Here is a 25,608-nt window from a genome sequence, read left to right on the forward strand (position 1 = left end):
ATATAAGCACACCCCAAGGGATACTCCAACAAAGCCAGGCCACAAGAGATTCTCACAGGGGAAGCTAAAATAGCTCCAATAAATTGAAAATGTCATCATCAAAATTTTAAACTCAGCAACTAGGTTAAACATAAGCAGTAGTTTCAGCTGAGGAGAGAAGTGATAAACAGTAGAATAAATCTAAAGAAATCACCCAGAATGTAGCACAGAGAGATAGAGAGATGGAAAATATGAAAGAGAAATTGAGATAACAGAGTTAAAATGAGAAGTCCAAATAGAAAGAATAGTGTAGAGGCAATATTCAAAGATAGAATGGCCAAGAATGTTCTAGAATTAATAAACATAAATACTTAGATTCGTGTAGCACCATGAGCCCAAATGGGATAAGTAGAAATTTATATCTAGATGCATTGTAGTGAAACTGGAGAATGCCAAAGAAAAAAAGAGAAATGTCTTAGTATCAACAAAAAAGAAATGATGATGACATCCAAAGGAATATCCATTATGTTGACAGTAAACTTTTTAACAACAGCAAGAGAGACCAGAAAAGAGTGGAAGAATATCTTCACAGAGCTAAGTAAAAATAACTGTCAACTTAAAATTTTATACCCAGCTTAATTCTCATTCAGGAATAAGATGAAATGAAGATATTTTTTCAGACAAAGTCTAATAGAATTAACTAGTCACAGAAGCTTGTTGGAAGAATGTGAAGCAGGATATATTTGAGAATGAAGAAAATTGAGCCCAGAAGGAAAGCAGTGGATGCGAGAAACAATGGTGAGCAATGAAATTGGTAAAAATGTAGATAAAATCTGGAACTTCTACTTCTAGTTGTGGCAGATTAGGTAATTTGAATCATGCCTGCCACTGAAGACTACTGGAAAAGCTCAACAAAATGTTTTAATTTTTTTTTTTTTTTAATGTGCTTGGAGGTATCAGAGAGCTTACAAGATCTAGGGGGAGAATGGAGGCCCAGAAAAAAAGGTCCCAGTTTATGGGGGTCACTGGTTCCTCTGGAGAAATTAGCCATTTCTGGAGGGAGCTGCTAAACAGCTATGCAGCCCCCTTGACGGGCTAGTGGGTATAAGGGGGACAGAGATTAGAGCCTATGGCCCACAAAGAGGGGACGTCTGATGAACATGCCTCATTTTGAGCTGGGACTCTGAAGGACTACACCATAGGAGCAAGCGTTAACCAGAAGCAGACATGCTGTTACAGAGGCTACAGATCAGCTTTGAGTCATGTCATTCTCTAAAATTAGGCTGAGGGTTCCTAAACCACTAGTGCCCCCAGACATTTGGCAGAATTGTAGATCCTTCCTGGTGGAAGGTAGTATCATGCAAGGCCATAAACTATTTCTATAGTTTGCAAATGCAATGCCTGGCTTATAATCAAAAGCAATCAGATACACAAAGACATACACAACATGAAGAAAGAGAAACAAAAGATGATAGAAATTGGGCCTCAAGATACTGGAATTCTCAGATACAGACTTTTAAAATAAGTATACTTATTACATTCAAAGAGAAACAAGATTGAAAATTTTAGCAGAGCACTAGAAACTGTTAAAAAAAAATCAAATGGAAACTCTGGGAATGAGAAATTCAGTAAATTAACTCAAGTTTAAACAACAGATTAGACACATCTAAAGAGAGAATTAGTGAACTGAAAGATGTTAGACAAAAATAACTACAGACAAAGGATGAAAGGAATGAAGAGAGATAAATACCACAAGAAAGTCTAGTGTACAATTTAAATTTCCAGAAAGTCAGGAGAAAGACGATGGGGCAAAAGCAGTATTTGAAGAGAAAAGGGTTTAGAACTTTCTAAAATGGGTGAAGAACATCAGTCCATGGATTCCAGCAGTGATATAAACCTCAAGCAAAATACTGAAGAATTCTACACTTACAATCATTGTTAAATGGCTGAAAATAAAAAAAGGAGAGAGAGAAATATTAAAAGCAGCTAGAGAAAAAAAAGGATTACCTTCCAATAAACAGCAATTAGCTGGCACCTGTCTTCTCAACAGAAATGACGAAAATCAGAAATCAGTTGAATGTCATTTTTTAAGAGAATAGCTGTCAACTTAGAATTTACATTGTCATGTAAATATACAATAAAGTACTGTATTGTAATAAAAATAGACTGGCTGTACACAGTTGTGAATCTAACAAATAAATGCTGAGCAAAAGAAAACACAAGAAAGGATCATATATACTATATGATTCCATTTATATACAGCTCAACTAAAGTACAGTGTTTAATGATGCATGCTTCTAAGTTGGTAAAACTATAAAGGAAAGTGAGAAATAATTACCTTAAAAACCAGATTGTGGTTGCCTTTGGGGCACAGAGGGGAGGGGTGTTGGGGAAGGGTGGTGAGGAGGCACTGCCAGGATGCACTCTTCTGCGTCTTGTTATGGTTACATGGATGTTCATTTTGTCACAGTTCCTTCAGACATACATTCACATTTGTGGAACTTTCCCTCTATGTATGTCATATTCCACAATAAAAACGTTTAAAAGAGGTTAAATTTAAGAAGGATTCACTGTACAAAATAATAATGATGATCAATATATCTTTTTAAGGATAGAACTAAAATATGGAACAAAACATGTGGGAAGTGGGTTGAATCCATGTAAGATCCTTGTATTATTTGGGAAGAAGTTAGACATGTTAATTAACATAAAACTTAAGTAAATGTTTATGTGAAAATTGTTTATAGTTCTCAAGCTTTTCCAAGGCATGAGGGAGGAGTGGGGGAAGGAATAAAGAAAACTCAAATACTTTAGAAGGCAAGAAAGGAATAACAAGACTCAAAGAAAATGTGAAGATACTGAAAACGTAACTTTTAAAAAGATTTCACTTAGAATAGCATTCAGAATGATAAGATAACTAGGATTAAATCTAACAGGAACGTTAAAGGAGAAAATTATAAACATTTTTGAAAATCTTTTTTCAAGAGCTAATAAATGGTAAGATAGAACATTTTCACATGGGAATCCTGACATTATCATAAAAAGGACAGTTCTGCCCATATTAATCTGTAAGTTCAGTGTTTTTCCAGTCAAGTCTAACAGGACTTCTTTGGAATTTGACATTTTTTTTTTTTGGATGCTTGAAGAGTCATGAAAATTTTGGAGAATAATGAAAAGTTACTTATTCAGATATCAAGACTTACTGGAAACCTATAGTAATTGAAACAATTTTATATATTCATGAAAAAACAGACCATGGAAATAGAGGAACACAGGAAGAACTTGTTATGTGAAAAGTGGCAATACAAATCAGAGGGGAAATGATATACTGTTCCAAGATGGGACTGATATCATTGGCTCTCTGTTTGGAAAAAGATAAAATGCAGTCCCTGTCTCGCTTCATACAGAATTACAAAATAGATTTGCGAAAAACAAAACTAAAACTTACAAGAGAAAATTTTTAGAAGAGAACTAGGGAAAGGTATTAAGAATTGAGGCTAGGGAAGAATTTCTTAATAAGATATAGAAATTAAATCCATAAGAGAAAAAAAAGTTTATTTGGCTACATTAATATAAAGAAAATTCTCTCTGACAAATTACACTGGATACAAATGTCTCAAACTAGAGAAGATATTTGCAACCCATATAATCCACAAAAAATTGGTATTCTTCTATAATAAATTCTCTGTAATAACTCCTATATAATAAGTAAGAAAAAGACAAACACCACAATTTTTTTAAAAGACTGGCAAAGGATATGAATAGGCAGTTTCTCAGAGGAAGAACCCAACTGACGATGAGCAGATGAAACAATGCTCAGGAAAATGCATAATAAAAGAGAAATCACCTGATAAACAACCTGATAAAATTTACAAAGGCCAATAATGCCAGAAGTTGATGAGGTTATGGAGAAACGGCTTCATATACATTACTAGTCATAGTATAAATTAGAAAAATAGTAGTATTGTGCAGATTAATTTGACATCTTACAAAAATGAAGATGCACAAACCTCATGACCCATGAGTTCTACTTCAAGACAGCTACCCTAGAGAAATACTCTTGCACTTGTGCACCAAATGACATGTACCAGAATGTTGATTGCCACACTATATGCAATGGGGGGAAAGCTAGAAATACCTTGATTCTTCTCAGTAGGAAATGGAATATCATCTTAGACATTAAAATAAATAACAGATTTACATGGATCAATATGCATAACACCCAGAAACATAATATCTATTTTTTAATCTAGTAAGCTTTATTAAATCTAATTTATCCTGTCATTTCCTACTTTTTCTTATTTTTGTTGATGGTAAAAATAAATTTTAAGCATTGCGTTTGTAACAACCCTTCTACTGCTTCAAATCTACTTGTTGGGTGCTTAATCATTTCAGTTTTACACAAGGTGGTTTTCTCCCCTGCTTCCCTATATCCCATTAAGTTCTTGTTCATATTCAGATCACTAGCAATCTCAGCTCCATTGCATCCTGGTATATTATTGCAAGTCTAATAACTGATCTCAACTCTTCAGACAGTCCCAGAACCAATTCGTTTTTACAATTTGTTCCTAATACTACAATATTTTTTGTTTCAGATATCTTTTTACCTCTCAGAATACCAAGAAAAATAGTCATTACCATTTACTATCTGGGTTGAAAGAACTTCTTTTTAAAAATTGTTTTTAAGTTGATTACAGATCACTTACAAACAAAAATAAAGGGAAGTAGAGACTATTAAAATAGTTAATAGAGCTTAAATATAGCAAACCAAATTTTTATTCCATATTTTCCTGGGTTTGAAGATATCTACTGATTGATCGATAGATATATACCCAAAATGCGCAGGAGCCTCTGTATGTAACTAACTGTTCATCAGTTGTCATGCGTGAAGTTGTACACTGATTCTAAATTTCAAATACATTTCTAATAGATTATAGCTTATCATTACTTCATGTTCTTCTACTTGCGTCGTCAAGACAATACTTGAAGAGTTTTAAAAAAAATCTTTGGCTTATAATTTTGTTGAAGATGGGATGGACACCAGGCACTCCATAATTGCAAAATATTTTTATTTTTAGATTTGTATACACCTTTTAGAATGGCCAATCTAATTTTTTTTTTTTTTTTGCGGTACGCGGGCCTCTCACTGCTGTGGCCTCTCCCGTTGCGGAGAACAGGCTCCAGACGTGCAGGCCCAGCGGCCATGGCCCACGGGCCCAGCCGCTCCGCAGCATGTGGGATCCTCCCGGACCGGGGCACGAACCCGCGTCCCCCTGCATCGGCAGGCGGACTCTCAACCACTGTGCCACCAGGGAAGCCCCAATCTAATTTTTTTAAAGTATCATTTTAACTTTATTTATTTATTGGCTGCATTGGGTCTTCGGTACTGCATGTGGGCTTTCTCTAGTTGTGGCGAGCACGGGCTACTTTTCCTTGCAGTGCGTGGGCTTCTCATTGCAGTGGCTTCTCTTGTTGCGAAGCCCGGGCTATAGGCTCGTGGGCTTCAGTGGTTGCGGCTCGCGGGCTCTAGAGTGCAGGCTGAGTAGTTGTGGCACATGGGCTTATTTGCTTCACAGCATGTGGGATCTTCCAACATGAGTAATGATGACATAATTTCTAGAATTTTGAAATAGTATAATATATCTTAGATTTATAAAAAGATCCAGTGGACCCATACAGTAATTGCAAGATAGAGTGAGTTTTTTTTCTGTTTTTAAAAATATATATTTTCCGTTTTGTTCCTGTGGAATACTTCTAGAAAAAAACGTAGTCATGAGATATCAATCTTTATAAATAGTTAAAACTGCTTAACAGTGAAAATTAAAAACTGAAATTGTTTTTCAAGTGGACCCTAATGGTATACTGAGGATTAAATTATTAGGTGCAGGTGAGAAGCATTTTATAAAATCTGTTGTGATAGTTTCCACATGGCTGCATAGGTATCTTTGGTGCTGTTTTTAAACTTGCAGACAGTTTAAGTATGACACTGTTAATAATAAAACTGAGTTGGCAAAGAATTTCTAGGTAGATATTAATCATAGCCAGCTTTTTCTGATATACTTTTCTCAATCCTTACATCCAGAAAGGCTTGGTATATTCGGTTAATGACCCCATGGAGAGTATATATGTGTTACATAATAAAGAAAAGCATCACCTCTGTGATTCTGGACAGTCCAGGCTGACAAAGATGAACACTTGCATATAGGTCAAACTAGCTAAATATAGAACAGCCATTTTCCAAGGCTGTTGCCAGGGGCTCAACAGCATCAGCTCTGTTTCTATGGGGGAAGACTTTGCAAATGGTAAGAACAGAGCTAGAAGTCAGTGAGTTGAAGAGAATTGCACTGTGGAATTTTAAACTCTTTGGTAAAGGGTTTATTGATAATTCAGCTATATTAATCTGTGAACATTAATCTTGACATCTTCCTTACCTGATTCTTAATTTATTGCAGTAAGAACTTGCCTTATTTAAGTAACACACCTGTAGAAATTGATGTTATCATACTCAGTAGGTTGGCGGAAGGGACCTGATGACAAGTCATAAGATTAGCAAGGTTCTGAAAAGGTCAGAATTGTACTGAATTATGTTTAGGGAAGATTGCTCCTGTGATCATTAAATCAAGCACAGTATCCTTATTGTCTCTGGCTTCCCTTCCACATAGATGATTTTTGAGGTTCGACTGAGAAGGAAGTCATGATTCCAGTGGTAACATAAGGCACATTGATAGCAAAATTCATACATTATAACAGCTTTTTGTTTTATGCTGTATTGACAGACAACTTTGAATAAAAATGTTTTCTAAAAATAATGTAGAATCTCACAGCTTTTTAGTCACAAACAGGAGTGTCCTAGTTTTTCTTTGAAGACAGCAAGCATTAATGCTCTACTATATAGAAGTGTTTGGCAAAGCTAAGGTTGTAGTTCCAATTCTTCATTCTCGGTCTTCTCTACAGATGGAAAGGTGAATAGTTTTTGGTGTTGAAATTTTTTTAAGCAACAAGCTATCACTTATCATCAGACATCTGTTCAATAAATATGACAGTAATTGAGAAATAAGGTTAATTTTTTCAGGTTTTAATTTAGTTTTAAAACAATTGTGGAAAGAGAACAATTTGTAAGTTATGTTCAGGAAAAATAATGAAACTTAGTTAAATTTTGGAACCTTAATGAACACATGAGTATCATCTTGCATAAGAATGCATTAAAGAATGAACAGTACTCCAAATAATGAATAATAAAATGTAAGTATTATAAGATACTGTATCTATTTTTTGTTTATTATTATGAAGTAGAACTAACTTTTCTAGTGTACCATTTTATAGATTTTAACATGTGTATAGTTTCATGTAACCACCACCAAAATCTACATGCAGAACATTTACATCACCCCCCAAAATTCCCTCATGCTGTCCCTTTGCTAATAACTCCTGGTAACTACTGATCTGTTTTCCATCCCTATACTTTTGTCTTTTCGAGTGTCATATAAATGGGATCATAGTATGTAACTATGACCAGTTTCTTCTTTTTCAGACTGGCTTCTTTCACTCATCATATTGCCTTTGAGATTCATCCAAGTTGTCGCATGTATCAAACATCCCTTTTTACTGTTGAGTAGTATTCCATCTTATGGATGTACCATAGTTTGTTTATTCACTCACCCACTAGAGTGCATTTGGGTTGGTTCTAGTTTGGGGCAGTTATGAGTAGAGCTGCTATAAACCAAGGAGTGGAATTGCTTGATCATACAGTGTTTTATCTGTTTTTTATTTTTTTTTAATATATATTCAGATGTGTTTTAGATCCAATCCAATTTCCTTCAGGTCATTTTTAGAACTGTTTTTCTTCCTACTTCTGATGTAACATTTCATCTTTTATCTTTGTCATGTTTGCTTGATCCTTTTTCCTTTGGGTTGCCTTTATTGGAGTCATCTTCTGGTGTTGTAGCCCAGAATCTATCTTGCTTTTATATGCCTCCAGCTTAATTATATGATTCATCTTCTTACAGAATCTAGTTTGCTACTATACTCTTCTTTACCATTTGTAGATGACTTTCAGATCTATCTTTCTCACCTGTTTTGTTCAGTTTATATCTTATTCTCTGGAGGACATTTCTAATTAGGTGTCCTGTTAACTCTTTAATCTTCTTATGGTAGAAACTTAAAAAAATTTTTCCCTTCCATCTTTTCCCTTCTACAGCTTTCTTATCATAACTACAAGATAATTTCTTACCTTTGCTGTTACTTCCCCTTCTACTTGCAGGCAGTAACCAAACCTAGGACTTGGCTTTTTAGTCATCACTACTCCCATCACCAAAACTCTTTTACAGATTCTGTTTACCTCATTTACATACCATTGTTTCTCACTGACCTTCCAACTACGTATTTCTCTGTTTCCATCCTAAAGTCAGGATTAAAATCATCTTACATAAAGAGCATTCTGCTTTTGCAGTTGTGTGTGTATGTGTGTGTGTGAGAGGGAGAGAGAGAGAGAGTTTCAATAGAAAGGCCTGCTCCCTGTTGTGATAGTACTATAACTTTTGTTTCTCACGTTAGGTAAATTTTATTATCCCTTTTATAGGGCCCGGATTGCCTCTTAGCCATTTGCTCAAGTGGCCCTGCATGCTTCTAAATTCTTATCTGTTAGGCCCTCTCTTTCTCCTTCTACATGTCTTTGTTCAGGAATAATTTCTCATACCCCAAAACAAGTATACCTGTGATTTAGGAGGACACAAAGTCGTATTTGCAGGTAATATGATTGTCTACTTAGAAAATTCAAAAGAATCAACTAAAAAAACTTAGATGTTAGAAGAAAGTTAAGTAGCCAGATATAAAATAAATATACAAAAATTAATATTTCTTCATATATACTGTTTTTGAAATATAATGTAAAAATCCCATGCACAACTGCAACCAAAAAACATAAATAGTTAGGAATGTTATGAATGAATTAGTATGACAAAAAGTACAAAACTTTATTGGGAGATGTAAAAGACTTGAATAATTGGAGACATATTCTTAAGAACTGAATGTACTGTAAAGATATTAGTACTTCCTAAACTGATTTAGAGATTGAATCTAATTCCAATCAAAGCTTGGCTTTTTTGTTTACTTTTTACTTTTTTTGTTTGTTTTTCATTGGAGAAAGTTGTTTTTGCTCTAGTAGAATGATTCTAATAATCGTAAGGAAGTAAACATGGTTGAAAGTAGCCAAGACAGTTATAAAAAAGAAGAATGTGTGGAGGGTAAGAGCTTGCCCAAACCACTGTTATGGTCCATAGTATAGGCTGGAAATAGTCTAGCATATATGAAAATATAAAGCCTGATAGAAATGGCATCTCAGTCAATGAAGAAAAGGTTATTTAGTCAACAATATTGGACCAGTTAGTTAACTCTTTGAAGAATTACTTGGATTCTTACTTCACTTGTACCATATACAAAAATAAAATTCCAGATAGACTAAAGAATTATATGTAAAGTAAAAATTTACAAGAGAAGAAAATGTAGGTGACTACCAGCGTCTGTAATGGGAGAGGATTTTAAGGATAAAAGTAATGGAAAACATCATAAAAATAAAAATTGATAATGTTGGCTGTTTAAATAGTAAAAATACATTTTTTAAAACCCTTCCATTTATCAAAAATATACCATAAATAAAATTAAAAGACAAATAGCAAACTAGATAAAACATTTATAACAAATATAATAATACCCTTAATATATAAATAATTTTTATAAATCAATAAAAATTATTAAATCCCAACAGAAAAATGTACAGAGGACATGAACAAATAAGAGAAAAATTATCAATGGTAAAAAAAATGATTTTAAAAAGTGCTAGCCTCGTCAATAATTAGACAAATGCCAATTAAAAATGATTGAAAAATACCATTATTCATCCATCAAGTTGATAACTACTTTAAAAAATTTCTAGTATTCATTACTTTCGAGGATATACCAAGATAGTCACTGTCATATACGGTGGTAGGATTGTTACAAAATGATAAAAACCTTTCTAGAAAAATATTTGAAAGTCTATTTCAAGAGCATTGAAATACTCAAAGCACCTTTTAACATAACAATTTGCCTTCATGAAGTAATCATACATATTGTCAAAGATTTAAGTATAAAAATGTTCATTGCGGGCTTCCCTGGTGGCGCAGTCATTGAGAATCTGCCTGCTAATGCAGGGGACACGGGTTCGAGCCCTGGTCTGGGAGGATCCCACATGCCGCGGAGCAACTAGGCCCGTGAGCCACAACTACTGAGTCTGCGTGTCTGGAGCCTGTGCTCCGCAACAAGAGAGGCCGTGGTAATGAGAGGCCCGTGCACCGCGATGAAGAGTGGCCCCCACTTGCCAAAACTACAGAAAGCCCTCGCACAGAAACCGAGACCCAACACAGCAAAAATAAATAAATTAATAAACTCCTACCCCCAATATCTTCTTAAAAAAAAAAAAAAGTTCATTGCAACAACTTCTTGATACTAAAAACTTAGAAATTGTTAAATATGTGACAGTAAAGAATTAATGTGGAGTAGGGGAATTAAATTGTGAAACCAGTCATATGATGAAATATTATGGAGCCATTAAAACTCATAATGTATAGCTGTATTTATAGACATGGGAAAGGGCTTAAGATAATATCTGGGCTGAAAAAAAGAGATACAAACTTTTTATGTAGTACCAAATTAATAATATCAGTTATTTCTAGCTAGTTGAATTTTGGATGATTGAGATTTCTTTACATCTTTTGGTATTTTTTCCAAGTTTTCTATAGTGATCATGTATTTTGCAATTAGAACCCAAAATAACAATTTTAAATTGTTTTTAAAAAACAGTTAATGTTCAAGAGAATGCAAGATGCAGTGAGTTTCCAATTTTTAATTAAAATAAAATTAAAACAAATAAATCTGCATTAATCTTTAAGCAATATAATATAGTTTATTTTTAACTTATTTCTATTTTATAACTTTTGCTCAGTTAACATCTAATACTGTCATAGTAAAATTTTTAAGTCTATTTTAAAAAAAAAATGATATCCTTGCCAGAGTTTTAGTGAATACCAACCATATCTAATCTTGAATCTCATTATGCCCATCATTTATACCATCCGTATGTTGTCATATTTAGGTTATGTTCATTTTCACCTGTTTTGTTTTGCTAATCCCTAATGGTTTTTGTTTAAAAAAAAAAAAAATCTCTGCAATGCACTTCCCCGTTTGGTTCCTAACAAGAGGCTTAATTACTTAAATATAAATTGCTAGAAGGTCCATGTTAACTTAACCTAGTGAACTATTGGCATTTAAAAGTATTTGCATCTATTAAAAGTTCAAAATATATAAACTGATTTCTTTTAATGATAACTCTATATCTGACAAAGTAAAACAAATCACTATGTAGAAGAAACAGCATCTGCTTGACCATGTTCTTTTTATAAACTTTGTCTCTGTTCTCACTTTACTGTTCAGAAGAAGCAATCTGTTTTCATATGACATAACTGAATATGAATCAAGTTCAGTATCTTCTCCCATTTGCCCAATTCCCAGTCCACCTCTGTGTGGAGTTACTCTTCAGCTATATAGTATGACAAATATTAAACTTACTGCTTTGGGGGCTATCCTCTCACCAAAACTCAGGGAAAATGGGAGGGAGCTGCCGTTCATTGACTTAAGAAATGCTTGACAGTTCTTCTTTCAAAGAGTGAGATAAGAAATGTGTGTGAATGAATAGTTAGTTATGATGGACTATTCATTTTCATCAGTATATAATGTGTATTTTCGTTTTATGTCTATTAAATATGAGGTTCTGGAATGTCTTTTCACTTTGCAGAATTCTGAGACTGCAGTTCCAACACATTTGAGAGGGCAGCAGTCATGATTATACTGGCTACATTTATTAGTCAAAAAGCGAGAAAGCTTTGTTTTGCTCTTTTGATTAGTTTGTTTAATAATATATTCAAATTATGATCTTTAATGTTATTTCTTTTACTAGCTTGGTGCTAACAGTGGTTTGCACATCATCATCTTTGATGAAATTGATGCCATCTGCAAACAGAGAGGGAGCATGGCTGGTAGCACAGGAGTTCATGACACTGTCGTCAACCAGTTGCTGTCCAAAATTGATGGGGTAGAGCAACTAAACAACATCTTAGTCATTGGTATGTTTGCTTGGTTTAAAAAAAAAAGGTACTATGATTTCAAAAACATTAGATACATAGGTTCTGAATTCAGATTTGTGTAGCTTGTAATTATACTATTTTGCCAGTGTTTCCAAATTAGAATCAAGTGATATTGAAGAATTTCACTATTTTAATGTCTAGCCTTAATAGGACAAATGAAAAATGGGTTTTAGTGACTCATGGCTTTTTTTTTCTTTTAATAAAACTCCTCACTTTTTAAAAAAATTTATTTTTTATTATTTTTGGCTGCGTCAGGTCTTAGTTGTGGCATGTGGGATCTTTCGTTGCGGCACGTGGGCTCTTCGTTGAGGCACATGGGCTTCTCTCTAGTTGTGGCATGTGGGCTTAGTTGCCCTGTGGCATGTGGGATCTTAGTTCCCCGACCAGGGATCGAACCCGCGTCCCTTGCATTGGAAGGCGGATTCTTAACCACTGGACCACCAGGGAAGTCCCAACTCATGGCTTTAAACTTATAGTTAACAGGTGAAAAAGGCTGCACGATGTAATGCAGTGGTTTTCAAACTGGGTCCTGTAGGCCTCCAGGAGTCCTCAGAGCTACTTCAGGGTCTGTGTGGCCAGGGTTTGAGCTTCAGATCATGCATCCCTATTATAACTTATCTTTTTAACTGCTTTATGTACTGAAGTTCTTCTTAAGATGACTTTGAAAACAAAACAAAACAAAAATTCTGCCGTTTATGAAGGTTGAAAACCATTGGCCTACAAAAAAGAGAAGGGATGTTGGGGTCAGACAGATCATGTTCACATTGCCCCTCTCTCACTTTGATAGTTTACTTACCTTCTCTGAACCTAAAATTTTCTTTTTAAATATTTGAAGATTTCATTACATTTATATTCCACTGGCCTGTACAGTAGTGAAATACTAAAGCAAAATCCCCAGGTATTTTCATTAGGTCGAGAACAAATGATATTTTTGAAAATGACTGCTTTTCTATTTGACTTTTATAAAATGTCCTCTTAGCTTGTCAGGGAAATTGCTGTTCTTACACATACTGAAGGGGCATTTTATCTTATTTTTGAATTCTGATAATTTGTGTGTTGTTTTGTTTTAACAACTGTGCTCAGGAATGACCAACAGACCAGATCTCATAGATGAGGCTCTCCTTCGACCTGGAAGACTGGAAGTTAAAATGGAGATAGGTAAATAGATCTGTCATTGATTGGGGGAGGGGAGTGTAATTAGAGTTCATTAGCAGGAGCAAAGTCATATAACTTAATATTTGTTAGAAAAGTTGTGTATCAGAAGCAGGTATTTACACGCTTGAGTACCTATAAGAAAAACATTAAGATTATAATAATGTCTATTTTATTTTCAATTTTATCAGGCTTACCAGATGAGAAAGGCCGACTCCAGATCCTTCACATCCACACAGCAAGGATGAGAGGGCATCAGTTGCTCTCTGCTGATGTAGACATAAAAGAACTGGCTGTAGAGACCAAGAACTTCAGCGGTGCTGAGCTCGAGGGTCTGGTGCGAGCAGCGCAGTCCACTGCTATGAACAGACACATAAAGGTCAGTGAAATCAACTACCGTATATTAGGAGTCTGCAGCCCTGTAAATACCATGCCAGTATTCTTTCTCTTTCCTTTCAAGCATACTAAGGACTAGGGTAATACTGACTTTTGATGGAGAATAGACATGGTAAAAGGTATAGGGATTAATTGTCAACTGCTAAATCTTCCGAGTAGTTGGAAAAAAGATAATGGTAGCATCTGCCCCATGGTAACCACTGACCCATTTACCTTAGGTTGCCACCATTTGATACAGACACGTGAAGATGAAGATTTTGAAGAATTTTTTTAAAATTTGTGCTGTGTTGACTTGTATCATGACATAGGAAGTTGGATTTTCTACATGCTAGAATTACGGGGGCTGCTTCATTAAGTAAATGTATTGAATACCTGCTATTTTCAAGGTATTAAGCAGGAGACACAAAGATAATAAAGCACGACCTTTTCCCACAAGGAGTAGAGAGTCAGGGAAATGGATATGTTTGCAAATTAATACAATAATGTTATTGATACTTTGGTAGAAATACATACAAAGGATACTTTCATTTTGGTAAATAAAATTTGATAAAGTGCATTTGATCCTTTACCATCGCTTCTCTTCAGGTTTTACTTATCACCTGTAGTTAGATGACTCCCAAATTTATGTCTCATCTCTTGAAAGTATCTTTCTCTCACTTTCAGATTTATACCAAATACCTCTACCTGGATATGTTATCAGGTCTCAAATTTAATATTCCAAAACCAAATTCACTTTTTTGTTGTTGTTTTTTCTTACTACTTTCCTTCCTGCTCCTACTTCCCTGTTTATCCCAATTTCCAAGCTTAAAACTCCAAGATTATCTTTGATTTCTACCACTCTACTGTGTCCTACATCAAGTTATTTGCCAAATTTTGTCAGTTCTATCTTGGCAGTATCTTTCAGTTCTCATTGCCACCACCTGTCTTCTGTTTGATTAACCTTCCTGTTTCACACCATTCTATTCTTCAGAAACTTTCAGTGACTCACCATGATCTACAGAACAAAGTACAGAAGTCTTAGTCTGGTCTTTAAGATCCTCTTAGATCTGACCCTAAATTGGCCTTTCCTGATGTGTTCCCGGTTATTCTCCATACACTTTATAAATTTGTTTATTTATTTATTTATTTTTGGCTGCGTTGAGTCTTCATTGCTGCACACGGTCTTTCTCTAGTTGCAGCGAGCGGGGACTCTCTGTTTTGGTGCGCAGGCTTCTCATTATGGTGGCCTCTCTTGTTGCGGAGCACGGGCTCTAGGCTCATGGGCTTCAGTAGTTGTGGCTCATGGGCTTAGCCGCTCCGCAGCATGTGGGATCTTCCCAGACCAGGGCTCAAACCTGTGTCCCCTGCATTGGCAGGTGGACTCTCAACCACTGCACCACCAGGGAAGCCCTCCATACACTTTAGCCAAACTAAAATATTGAATATTTACCAGTCATCAGATATTAATGTATTTTTCTCCTTCTCTGCTGTTATCTCTTTTTTTTTTTTTTCTTCACTGAGACCATTTACCCTCTATGTTTACTTATCTTTTCAATACCTGGCTCATGTACCACCACTTTCTTCAAACTTTTTCTCATTCTCCCTTTCAAGAATGGTATGTTCTATTCCTTCTTGAACTAGTAGTGTATTGGAAATTCCCTGGCGGTCCAGTAGTTAGGACTTGGTGGTTTCACTGAGGTGGCCCAGGTTCAATCCCTGGTGGGGAAACTAAGATCCTGCAAGCCACACAGTGCAGCCAAAAAAAAAAAAGAAATAGTAACGCATCATTTACAATACCTTCTGTTGACTTTCGATCAGTGGATTTATCTAGCCTAGTGTGTGCCAGACACTGTACTAGGGGTTAATGCTCCAATTGCCTACCCTTGAGCAGCTCACAGTCTAATCCGCCACATGCAGTAATAGAAAGTACATATGGGGTAAGGAAGTGAAAAGGTGTCAGGTGTGGTCAGCTTATCCGGTGAGAGGAGCCTTCACAGAGGAATTTCTGGGTGGATGTTTCCTGATGGAGTCAGGCATTTTAGGTAGAAAGAACAAATATGCAAAGGAACAGAGACACACAAACAGCGTGGTGTGTTACAGTAATTCAGTACTGCTGCAGCATAAAAGGTAGGGAAGGGGAGGTAGAAAGAGACGTGGGGGATAAGTCAGGAGGCTAAAGCAGGGGATGGAGCACAAAGAGCCTTTTATACTGTGCTAAGAAGTATGGACTTCTTTTCTGTGAGTTGTGCTAAGCCATTGAAGAGTTTTAAGAATAGCAGTGACATAGTGTTAAAACATAAGCTCACTCTGGCAGCTTTGTCGAGTGGAGTATTTAGGGGAGTGAAGTTGGTGACATAAGACAAGAGAGGGGAACTTGTATAACAATTCACGCAGGAAACAGTAAAAGCCTGAACAGTCAGGTAGAGTATGTTTTATTCGGGTATACCCTGGCAATGGTTTTAAACCAAGGGTCGGTAAATTGTGGCCCATGGGCCGTATCCAGCCAACCACCAGTTTTTATAAATAAAGTTTTTTTGGAACACAGCCACCCTTGTTCATTTATGTATTGTCTGTGGCTGCTTTCATGCTACAATGGCAGAGTTGAGTATTTGCAAAAGAGACTGCATGGCCCACAAAGCCTAAAATATTTACTATCTGGCCCTTTACAGAAAAAGTTTGTCAACCCCTGTTGTAGACTTTAAGTCCATATCTTATTCATTTCTGAATCTCCCACAGTATTTCATATAGGTCTTAATACTGAGAATATGGTAGCTGTTTAGTAAATATTTTTTAAATTAGTAAATATGTATTCTGTATCAAACTCTATCTATAAGCCATAATTCCCCTACATAATGGAACTGACTTTGTTCTAGCTCAAGAATGCCATAATGGAAGAGGCCACTTTAGACAAGATGGTAAACCTCTTTAAAATACCGGAGGCCCAGTGGGGAGGAGGATACTAGTACTACTGCATTAAAACAACAACAACAAAAAAATTGAGAATGCCAAAGGACTGGATAGTGTGGGAAATATAGTATTGGGTCCTTTATAGAATGGACCCATTCATTTCATTCATCCATTCTTTCTCCTTGTCATAAGAAATGTCTTAGAAAAAGTGATGGTGACTTCAAGAAAAATTGTATAAATGATGTGAAAATTGCTCCCCACGATACCGAGCTTTCACCTCAGACCACATCAGTGCTTCTTGAAACTATAATCCACAATAGCTAGTTTATTAGGTATCAGATTTTTCATATGCATTAGCCACTGGATTTTTTATCTTATTTAGTCATTTGTCATTTTTATCACAATAATCTTATCCCAAAGTGTCTCTAAGCCATTGTCAAGAAACATGCTTTCTTTAAGCATGTATTGGATTTATTTACACACGAGGCAATGAGAAACGGTGGAAAAATCACAAGTTTTGTAGTCAGAAGGTGTGGTTATGTGTTACAGTTCTTCTCACTTTTTTTGTTTCTGATTTGTCAAGGGGAAATAACTACCTATTTCATCAAGTTTTTGTGAAAATGAAATCAAATACTGTTTGTGGAAGTGCCTCAGTTGGTGTAGAACTTATACACAACATTCATCTGTTTATTATGATGTTCTTTGTTTGTATTATAAAAAGCCATTATTGGGAATTCCCTGGCAGTCCAGTGGTTAGGATTCGGTGCTCTCACTGCCAGGACCTGGGTTCAGTCCCTGGTCAGGGAACTGAGATCCCGCAAGTCTACTGGCATGGCCAAGAAAAAAGCCATTATTAGTGTTATTTTGCTTCCTTTTCAAAAGAATTAGGTTTAAACAAAGTCAGGTGGAATAAACTAAACAAGTCTTCCCTGTTAAACTGTTCTTTCAGGTTTTTTGAAGCAAGTGGAAAATCCAGTCATGAACACCTGATGTGCATGTCACTTGTGCTTGAATCCATGTTTGTGGTCAACTAAAATTCATGTGACATTTGGTTGTTTTTAGCTTGAAAGGAATTTCTGCTTCAGGTAGAGAAGATAACACAAATTTCTTCTGCTCTAATCTGTTGTAAGGAAATAAATTGAGGACACACACACACAAACACACACACTTTACAACTGAATCAAAGCTGATTTATGTTTTCAGAATTTCAATAAAATTCTTTTTTATTTTCTGTAGAATTTTGAATGATTAAGGTCATTCTACCCTTAATTTAAGAGGAATGATAAGAACTTTGAAAGGTCAGATTTAAAAGGTTATGAAATTTAAGTGTGACCACTGGATATTTGCTAGTGTTGAAATACAAGTTTATTAGTTTCTGCAGGTATAAGCTGAAAGATGTTGCCTCTTCCATATTGATTAGCTGTTATAAATAAAATGCAGAAAAAAATCACACTAATTCAGACAAATAAGAAAAGGTTTTCTGAATGAGTAAAAATTCAGAATTGTAGATTTTTTTAAATAACATTTTGAGATTTTGACAAAATAGTAAAAGTTAGCCAAGAGAAGTCCTTAAACTTATTTTAATGAATAGGTATGAAAGGTTTATCATTGTAGTATTGATTACTTACAATTAGGTGACTTCTGAACTTCCTGGAGTGTCTAAAAACAACTTGTTCTAAAGTAACTGTCCCCCAGCCATCTTAATTCACTTTAATTCATTGGGTGAGTTCTTTCTTAGTAGTAAAAATGCAAGGTTCATACCAGCTGCAGTCCTGAAATCTGTCATATTTTTCAGCAAATGCTGAAAGATAGACAAGATTTTCCCTTCATATTGCTATATGTTTCTGTCATTTGAATTCAGTTTCACTCTAAAAGGAAATCATAATAGTATTTCATAACACTGTTATGAAGATGCTTGCCTATGCCTCCCTGTGTACATACGAGAATCATTTTCTAGGATAGATAGATAGCCAGATGGATTTTTGAAGACATGGTTACATTGTCTTCTAGTTTCTAGTGTTTATTCTGGTTCCTTTTACAGGTGACCTGTTTTTGTCTCTCAAAAAGGTTCTAGAAATTTCTCTTCACCTTTGGTGTTCTGATAGTTTACAACACTGTGTCTAGACAGATGTGGGTTTCTTTTCATTTACCCTGATCACTCATTGAAACCTTTAAATTGCAAAGATACACCTCTCTTCAGCCGGAGAAATTTTTTTTCTTCTGTCTTTTATTGTTTTTTTCTCTATCATTCTTTCTCTTCTTTCCTTCTGAGACTCCTCTTAGATCAGTGTTAAAACTTCCAGATACATGTTCCATGCTTTTTAACCATTCTCTCTCACTTTCTGTCATTTCATGGGATTTGGGGCAGGAAGGGAGACAAATAAAAGTGTTCTGTTTGCCATCTTGATCTAGTTTTCTGACAGAGTTCTTTTTGTCCCATAAGGCTGAGTTTTACAGAATGTTTGTCATTTTATTTGTCTCAGCAGTCCATTCCTAAAGGAACATGACTCATATTTTATAATAACCTTTGGAAGGTTGATACTGCTTAACATGCTTTGGTTTTGTAGTCAGATTTTTTTGAAGATATGTTTTTTTTAAAGCCCATAGTACCATTTTAAAAATTAGACTCACTTGCCTTGTGCTATTGGGAGTGAGCCCAGTCACATTAAAAAGTGTGTTGGTATCTCAATCACTCATCAGGTCCAGGCAGCTCCAAGTGCTGATAAAGGCCTTGATGTTTCTCCAGATGTCTGTTCTAAGTGGTAGCTTCAGGTGCAATAAGCAGAATATTTGGAGCTGGCACATAGATTCTCAAGCAGAGAGTATGAGTAAAAATCAAAGTTGTAGGTCCTTGGTCTCCTAGAATAATGGTTCACAGACCTGGTTGAGCATCAGAACCACCTGTGCACTTTATAAAAATGTAAATGCATGGACCCTCTGCTGGACCTGTTAAATCAAAATCCTGCAGGGTGGGGCTGGGCATCTATATAAGTATGTAGGTGTGTGTGTGTATATATCTTTAAAGACTCTAGGCGTTATTCTGATAGGCAGCCGAGGATGAAAACCACTGTTCCTAGAGACCCTCTCTATATAGGTTCTCCTCCTCGTGCCTCATTTTGAAAAATAAAAACAAAACAAAAAAAACTCTATCCAGTGTCCTTTGGTAAAGATATGTGATAATTTACTTGACTGGTACCCTCTTCATGGACATTTAATTTGCTTCCAGTCTTCGGCTATTACAAATTACTCTAGTAGATATCCTGGTACATATAACTTTGTGCACATTTGTGAGTATATTCATGGGATAAACACCTAGAAGTGGAGTTGTTCAGGCAAAAGGCATAATATATGTATATGTAGGGGTGTGTGTGTGTGTATGTTTGTGAATTTGAGAGAGATTTTTTTTGTCTGTGGAAATATGCCTTTTATATCCTCAGATGTTATATTCTTAGGCTGAAAATATTCTTAAATCTTGGAAGTCCTTAACGTTTTGTTTTCATTTCTAATCAGGCCAGTACTAAAGTGGAAGTGGACATGGAGAAAGCAGAGAGCCTGCAGGTGACAAGAGGAGACTTCCTTGCTTCTTTGGAGAATGATATCAAACCAGTGAGTATGAATACTGAGTGATGTATAAGCCAAAAATAATAATAATAATTCAGGGGAAAAATAAGTGCCATTTTACCCAATATTTTGGAAGGTTATATCACATGTAGTTTTTAAAAAATCATAAAATCTGAGTACTGGAACTGTCCAATATAAGAAACATCTGTTCAGTAACTCTGATGGCTGGGTAATTAACCAAGACTTACTGAAATATTTCTCATGATAGGGAGCTCACCATCTTGTAAGGCAGACCATTCAATTTTGAGACTTTCTAATTATTCTTAAATTGTTTTGAACTAGAAATAGTTTTCTCATTAGTTCTTATATAATCTGAAGCTACGGAAACCTAAATTCATCCTAATTCATCCATCCTTCATATGTTAGTTATTATGTTTAAAAGTAATTCTCATCTCCTTTCTCTCTCCCTTTCCCCACCCTCCTCCAAGGCATCCCTTTTTCTTGCTCAATACCTCCAGTTCCTCTAGCTGCTATAGTTTCTAAAACTTTTAACCATTTTCAGTGCCCTTTTTTAAAAAGGTGTCAATTTTCTTAAAATATACTCAAAACCAATAGTCATAGTTGGAGTTTTAGAATACATTATAAGGTCATTAACCCATTTTTCTATAAAACAACCACTCATGTTTGAGTAACCATTATTTGGAGTCCTATATTAATACAAAAACAAATTGTAGAACCTTAAAAAGGTGTGTATGTTGTTTTTCTTTCTTCAATGGACCTTGGGTGCACAGAATTGGATTAACCTTAATCTTTAATTCATGACATACTGTCATTAGTCTACAGTGTGTAAAATAAAATATGGTATGTATTGATTTTTTGAGACTTGCTATTTTATTATGTATTTTATTATCAAGTCATCTATATGATTGTGCTATGCCTCATTTATTTTCATTGCTGAATAGCCTTCCATTGTGTGACTAACACAATTTGTCTGTTTTCCTGTCAATGGGCAGTTGGAACATTACCAGTTTTTTGTTATTACAAACAACTGCTGCTAAAGCATTCTTGAATGAGTTTCTCCTAGATATATGTTTAGGAATTAAATTGCTGGGTTGCTGGGTATATGAATGTACAATTCAAACTAAGATTTTCAAGCTGTTTTTTTCAGTGGTTGAACCAATAAACACTTCCCCCAATAATGTAAAAGAGATCCTGTTCTCTACATCCTCTACAACACTTGGTATTGTCAGACTTATTTTTTGCCATTCAGTTGGATGTAAAATGGGATCACATTTTGGTCTTGATTTTCATTTCACTGATTACCTATGAAGTATTTCTCCATATGTTTATTGGCTATATGAGTATCTTCTGTGAGATGCCATTCATGTGTTTTGCCTATTTTTCTGTTGTATTGTTTATTTTTATTTGATCTGTATAAGTTCTTTATATATCCTTGACAACAATTATTTGTTGCAAGTATCTCCTTTAAAGACAAAAATCAACTTGTTTTAGCCCATTTGCTTTTTTAAAAATTTTATTTATTTATTTATTTATTTTTGGCTGCGTTGGGTCTTTGTTGCTGCGCGTGGGCTTTCTCTAGTTGTGGCGAGCGGGGGCTACTCTCTTCGTTGTTGTGTGCGGGCTTTTCATTGTGGTGACTTCTCTTGTTGCAGAGCATGGGCTCTAGGCACGTGGGCTTCAGTAGTTGTGGCTCACGGGCTCAGTAGTTGTGGCTCACTGGCTTCAGTAGTCGCGGCGCACAGGCTCTAGAGCGCAGGCTCAGTAGTTGTGGCGCACAGGCTTAGTTGCTCTGTGGCATGTGGGATCTTCCCAGACCAGGGCTCAAACCCGTGTCCCCTGCATTGGCAGGCGGATTCTTAACCACTATGCCACCAGGGAAGCCCCCTGTCTGCTTTTTTATGACTATTCTGACTTTTAACTGACTTTTCAAAAGTTACTCAGCAGTGGAAATGGTTTAATCTTTTGCTGTTATTATTCGTAATAGTTACCAAAAATATTAGAGCCCAGCCTAACTCATCTATCTTAAAATTTTTTCAAGGCAGGTAATTTGGCTACAAGGAAAGGGGCAACTAAGATAACTTAGTTAAGTAAGCAGTAACTTTTATTTATTCCAGGGGTCTGGGGAATAAAACAAAAACTGAAATGACAGGATAAGTAAGGATGACTCATACATACTATATAGCTTGGGAGGGTCACTGTTTTCTGGTTCATGTATCTCAGTGCTGTTAGACAAAAGCCAGTCAGTCTACATATTTCCTACAACAGCCTTCCAACCAGTATTTATTAGGCTCTTCCTTTATAACTTTTTACACAGCCACTGCATTTACCATATTCAGACCAGGGAATAAGAACTTTACTCTGTACTCAGGAATCAAAGCACTAGTGTATGCAAGGACCAAAGAGTGGTCTGAAAAATGATTTGGTGGCAAAGTAATAGAGTGATGAGACCACTGTATACTGTTTATAAACAGTATTACAAAGGATGACTTTCTGTTAGGTGCAAGTTCTAAAGAACTGTTAAAGTTATTCCAGACATTGGGGAGTGAGAACTTGACTTGAGGGTTGTGATAATTTTTTTAAATTAGAAATTGTCAAGCTATATGAGCTTTACATTACATTGGGTTATATTTTCCTACTCATTTCTTCTCCTGTTAACCTTGTGGAAATGCTATTCAATTAAGTAAATAAGTACTAAAGTTTTTAACTACTTTTGGTAGCTGGTTTGATGGGCGTTACAATTTGAGATTAGAAGTTGAAAATGAAAAGGGTTGTGATTTATGCCCCAATATATAGTACAAATGAAATGATTATATATAGCAATTGCTTTTCTTTCCTTTCCCTAACCCTTCAATCTTCATTACCTCTGCTCATTTCTAGCTCGTTCTAAATCTTACATTTACACACACACTTACCTTTTGGTGCGATTCGACTTATATCCCCTACCACCAAGTGTATGTGGACAAGATCTCCTCATTACCATTTCATATTTCCATTTTAATATCTGACACCTACAGTCAGTGTTAGGATAGTATCTTTGTGTGCTGAGCCAACTGTTTCTAATTTCTAAATCCATATTCTCTCTTTCTCTTTGCTCTTGACAGAAGGCCACAACCCATGTACTCCTTATAGAAACAAGCACGTTGGAACATACCCTTTCTCAGGGATTGCGAGGGCTTGAGCCCTCACAGAATCTGAGCCTAGAATATATTTTTTATTCCATTAAGTCACGTGAAGCAGTTTTTGCTCCAATTGGGTAAAAAGTTAAATGAGAAATTATAAAAGTTTTTTTTTCTTTTCAGGCTTTTTATATTAATATGGGATATTGCTATAGCCCTAGCATGTAGGAATTATTACTCATCCTTTATACCTTTAAATATTTAATTTTTAATACTGACGCTGAAAATGCTTTAAACTGTCCTTTTCCTTCATAGGCATTTGGCACAAACCAAGAGGATTATGCAAGTTACATTATGAATGGTATCATCAAATGGGGTGATCCAGTTACTCGAGTTCTAGAAGATGGGGAGCTGCTGGTCCAACAGACTAAAAACAGTGACCGCACACCATTGGTTAGCGTCCTTCTGGAAGGTGAGAAAAAATGATGTGATAGCATCAAAAGCTGAAAAAAGAAAAAGAAGCACTTTTACAAAGCCATTTAGCACATTCCAGAAAAATGAATTATTTTCAGTTCTAAACCTGTTCATGATTTGAAAATAACAATCCATTCTGTGTTCCAATATTGTCCACGAATTTAAATCTTCTTGGGTTAGAATGTTACTAATGAATGATAGCAACTAGTTTTCTTATAAGATTGTATCTAAATTTCTATGCTACTTAATAGACTCTATGATACCACATAATATTCAATTCAATTAAAAAAATATTCACTGAGTATTTACTATGTCTTAGGCATTGAACTGGTTGCTGGAGACACAAAGACATTCACAGAGTTGAGTCTGGTCATGAAAAAAGCCATGTAAACAAATACCTAACTACCATGTATGTGTGTAAGGGTATGTGAATGCAAGTCATTTTGCCCAGGGGTGGTCAAAGAAAGTGTTCAATTTAGATTTTGTAGGATCAGTTAGGATTTTACCAAGTAGACAAAAAAGGAAGGACATTCTACCAATTATTTTTTATAGTTATAATTAGTAGAACAACAGAAAAGTTCAGTGAGTCCACATGACAGGGGAATCCAGCCCCTTCCAAAGGGCTAGGGGTGGGGGCTCCCTGAGAGAAACACATTAAGCCAAGACCTAAAGGACGAGGAGAACCTGGGCGTGCATAGTAACTGCGGAAGATGTTCTAAACAGAGGGACCAGCTTGTGAAAAAGCCCTGGGCTGGAAGGAGACTGAACCAGAAAGGGAGATTGGCTAAGACATGAGACTGGAGAAGTAGACAGGAGCCAGTTCATGCAAAGCCTTGTAGACCATGTTAAGGATTTAGACTCTGTCCAGGGGGCAGTGGGGAGCCGTTTGTAGGATTTTAAGCAGTGAAGTGACATGATCAGATTTATATTTTCAAAACATCATGACTGCTTTGTGATAGAGAAAGGATTAGAGTGGCAAAAATACACAGGAAAGACCAATGGTGAGAAGCAGTTGCATTAGTTTTAATGAGAGCTGATTATGGTTTGAAGTACTGTAGTGGTAGGAGAGATGGAGTTATGTAGACCATTTTGAGAAATATTTAGGAGGGAGAATAAAAGAGACTTTATGATAATTATAATAATGATTAATTAATTATTAAGCATAATTAAGCTAACATTCTTTGAACTCTTAACTATTTGCCAGTCAGTCTACTAGCACTTTACATATACTTTCTCATTTAAACCCCACTTCAATCCTGTGGGGGCAGATGCTGCTGTTATCCCTATTTTGTAGATAAGGAAGCTGAAGCTTAGAAATAGTAAGTAGATTGAAAATGGGGAGAGATCAAACATGATCCCCAGGTTTCTGGTATTCACGGCTGGTAAATGCTATTGTTTACCAAGACTGGGAACGCTAGTGGAGAAGTACATTTCAGAAAGAAAGATCATGAGTTCAGTTTTGGACACATTAAGTTCATGGTTCCTATAGGATAATTGAATGGGAAATGTTGAGTAGCCCACTGGATATGTGGGTCTAGTGCTTAGAAGAGAGGTCTCGCTGGCAGTATACATTCATGAGTTGTCAGTATGTAGACTTGTTGAATCCATGGGAGTGGATGAAGTCACTTACAGAAAGGGTAGGTTGAGAAGAAATGGGGGGCCTAGGACTAATCTCTGAGGTGTGTCAACATTTAAGGACTAAGTAGAGCAGGAACAGTTGACAAAAGAGATTGAGCAAAAATAACCAGAGAGGTAAGAGGGGGGAAAAAGAGAATGTGCTGTCACAGAAGCCAAGAAAAGTATTTAAGGAAAAAAGAGAGGTATAGCTGATTCACTTTGCTGTACAG

General features: G+C 35.7%; 1 protein-coding gene across 2 annotated transcripts in view; it reads left to right on the forward strand.

Moving 5' to 3' along the window:
- The window catches only part of NSF (N-ethylmaleimide sensitive factor, vesicle fusing ATPase), a 155,432-nt gene that overhangs the window by 86,598 nt on the left and 43,226 nt on the right, over positions 1-25,608 (forward strand). For both annotated transcript variants that reach the window (XM_024760811.1, XM_024760810.1), the window contains exons 10-14: positions 11,969-12,134; positions 13,239-13,313; positions 13,499-13,686; positions 20,100-20,195; positions 23,603-23,759. In XM_024760811.1, coding sequence (XP_024616579.1) covers positions 11,969-12,134; positions 13,239-13,313; positions 13,499-13,686; positions 20,100-20,195; positions 23,603-23,759 — 682 coding nt within the window. The remainder of the gene's footprint in view (positions 1-11,968; positions 12,135-13,238; positions 13,314-13,498; positions 13,687-20,099; positions 20,196-23,602; positions 23,760-25,608) is intronic.

This window comes from Neophocaena asiaeorientalis, unplaced genomic scaffold (genome assembly GCF_003031525.2).
Source record: "Neophocaena asiaeorientalis asiaeorientalis breed wild unplaced genomic scaffold, Neophocaena_asiaeorientalis_V1.1 scaffold30, whole genome shotgun sequence".
Classification (NCBI taxonomy): domain Eukaryota; kingdom Metazoa; phylum Chordata; class Mammalia; order Artiodactyla; family Phocoenidae; genus Neophocaena; species Neophocaena asiaeorientalis.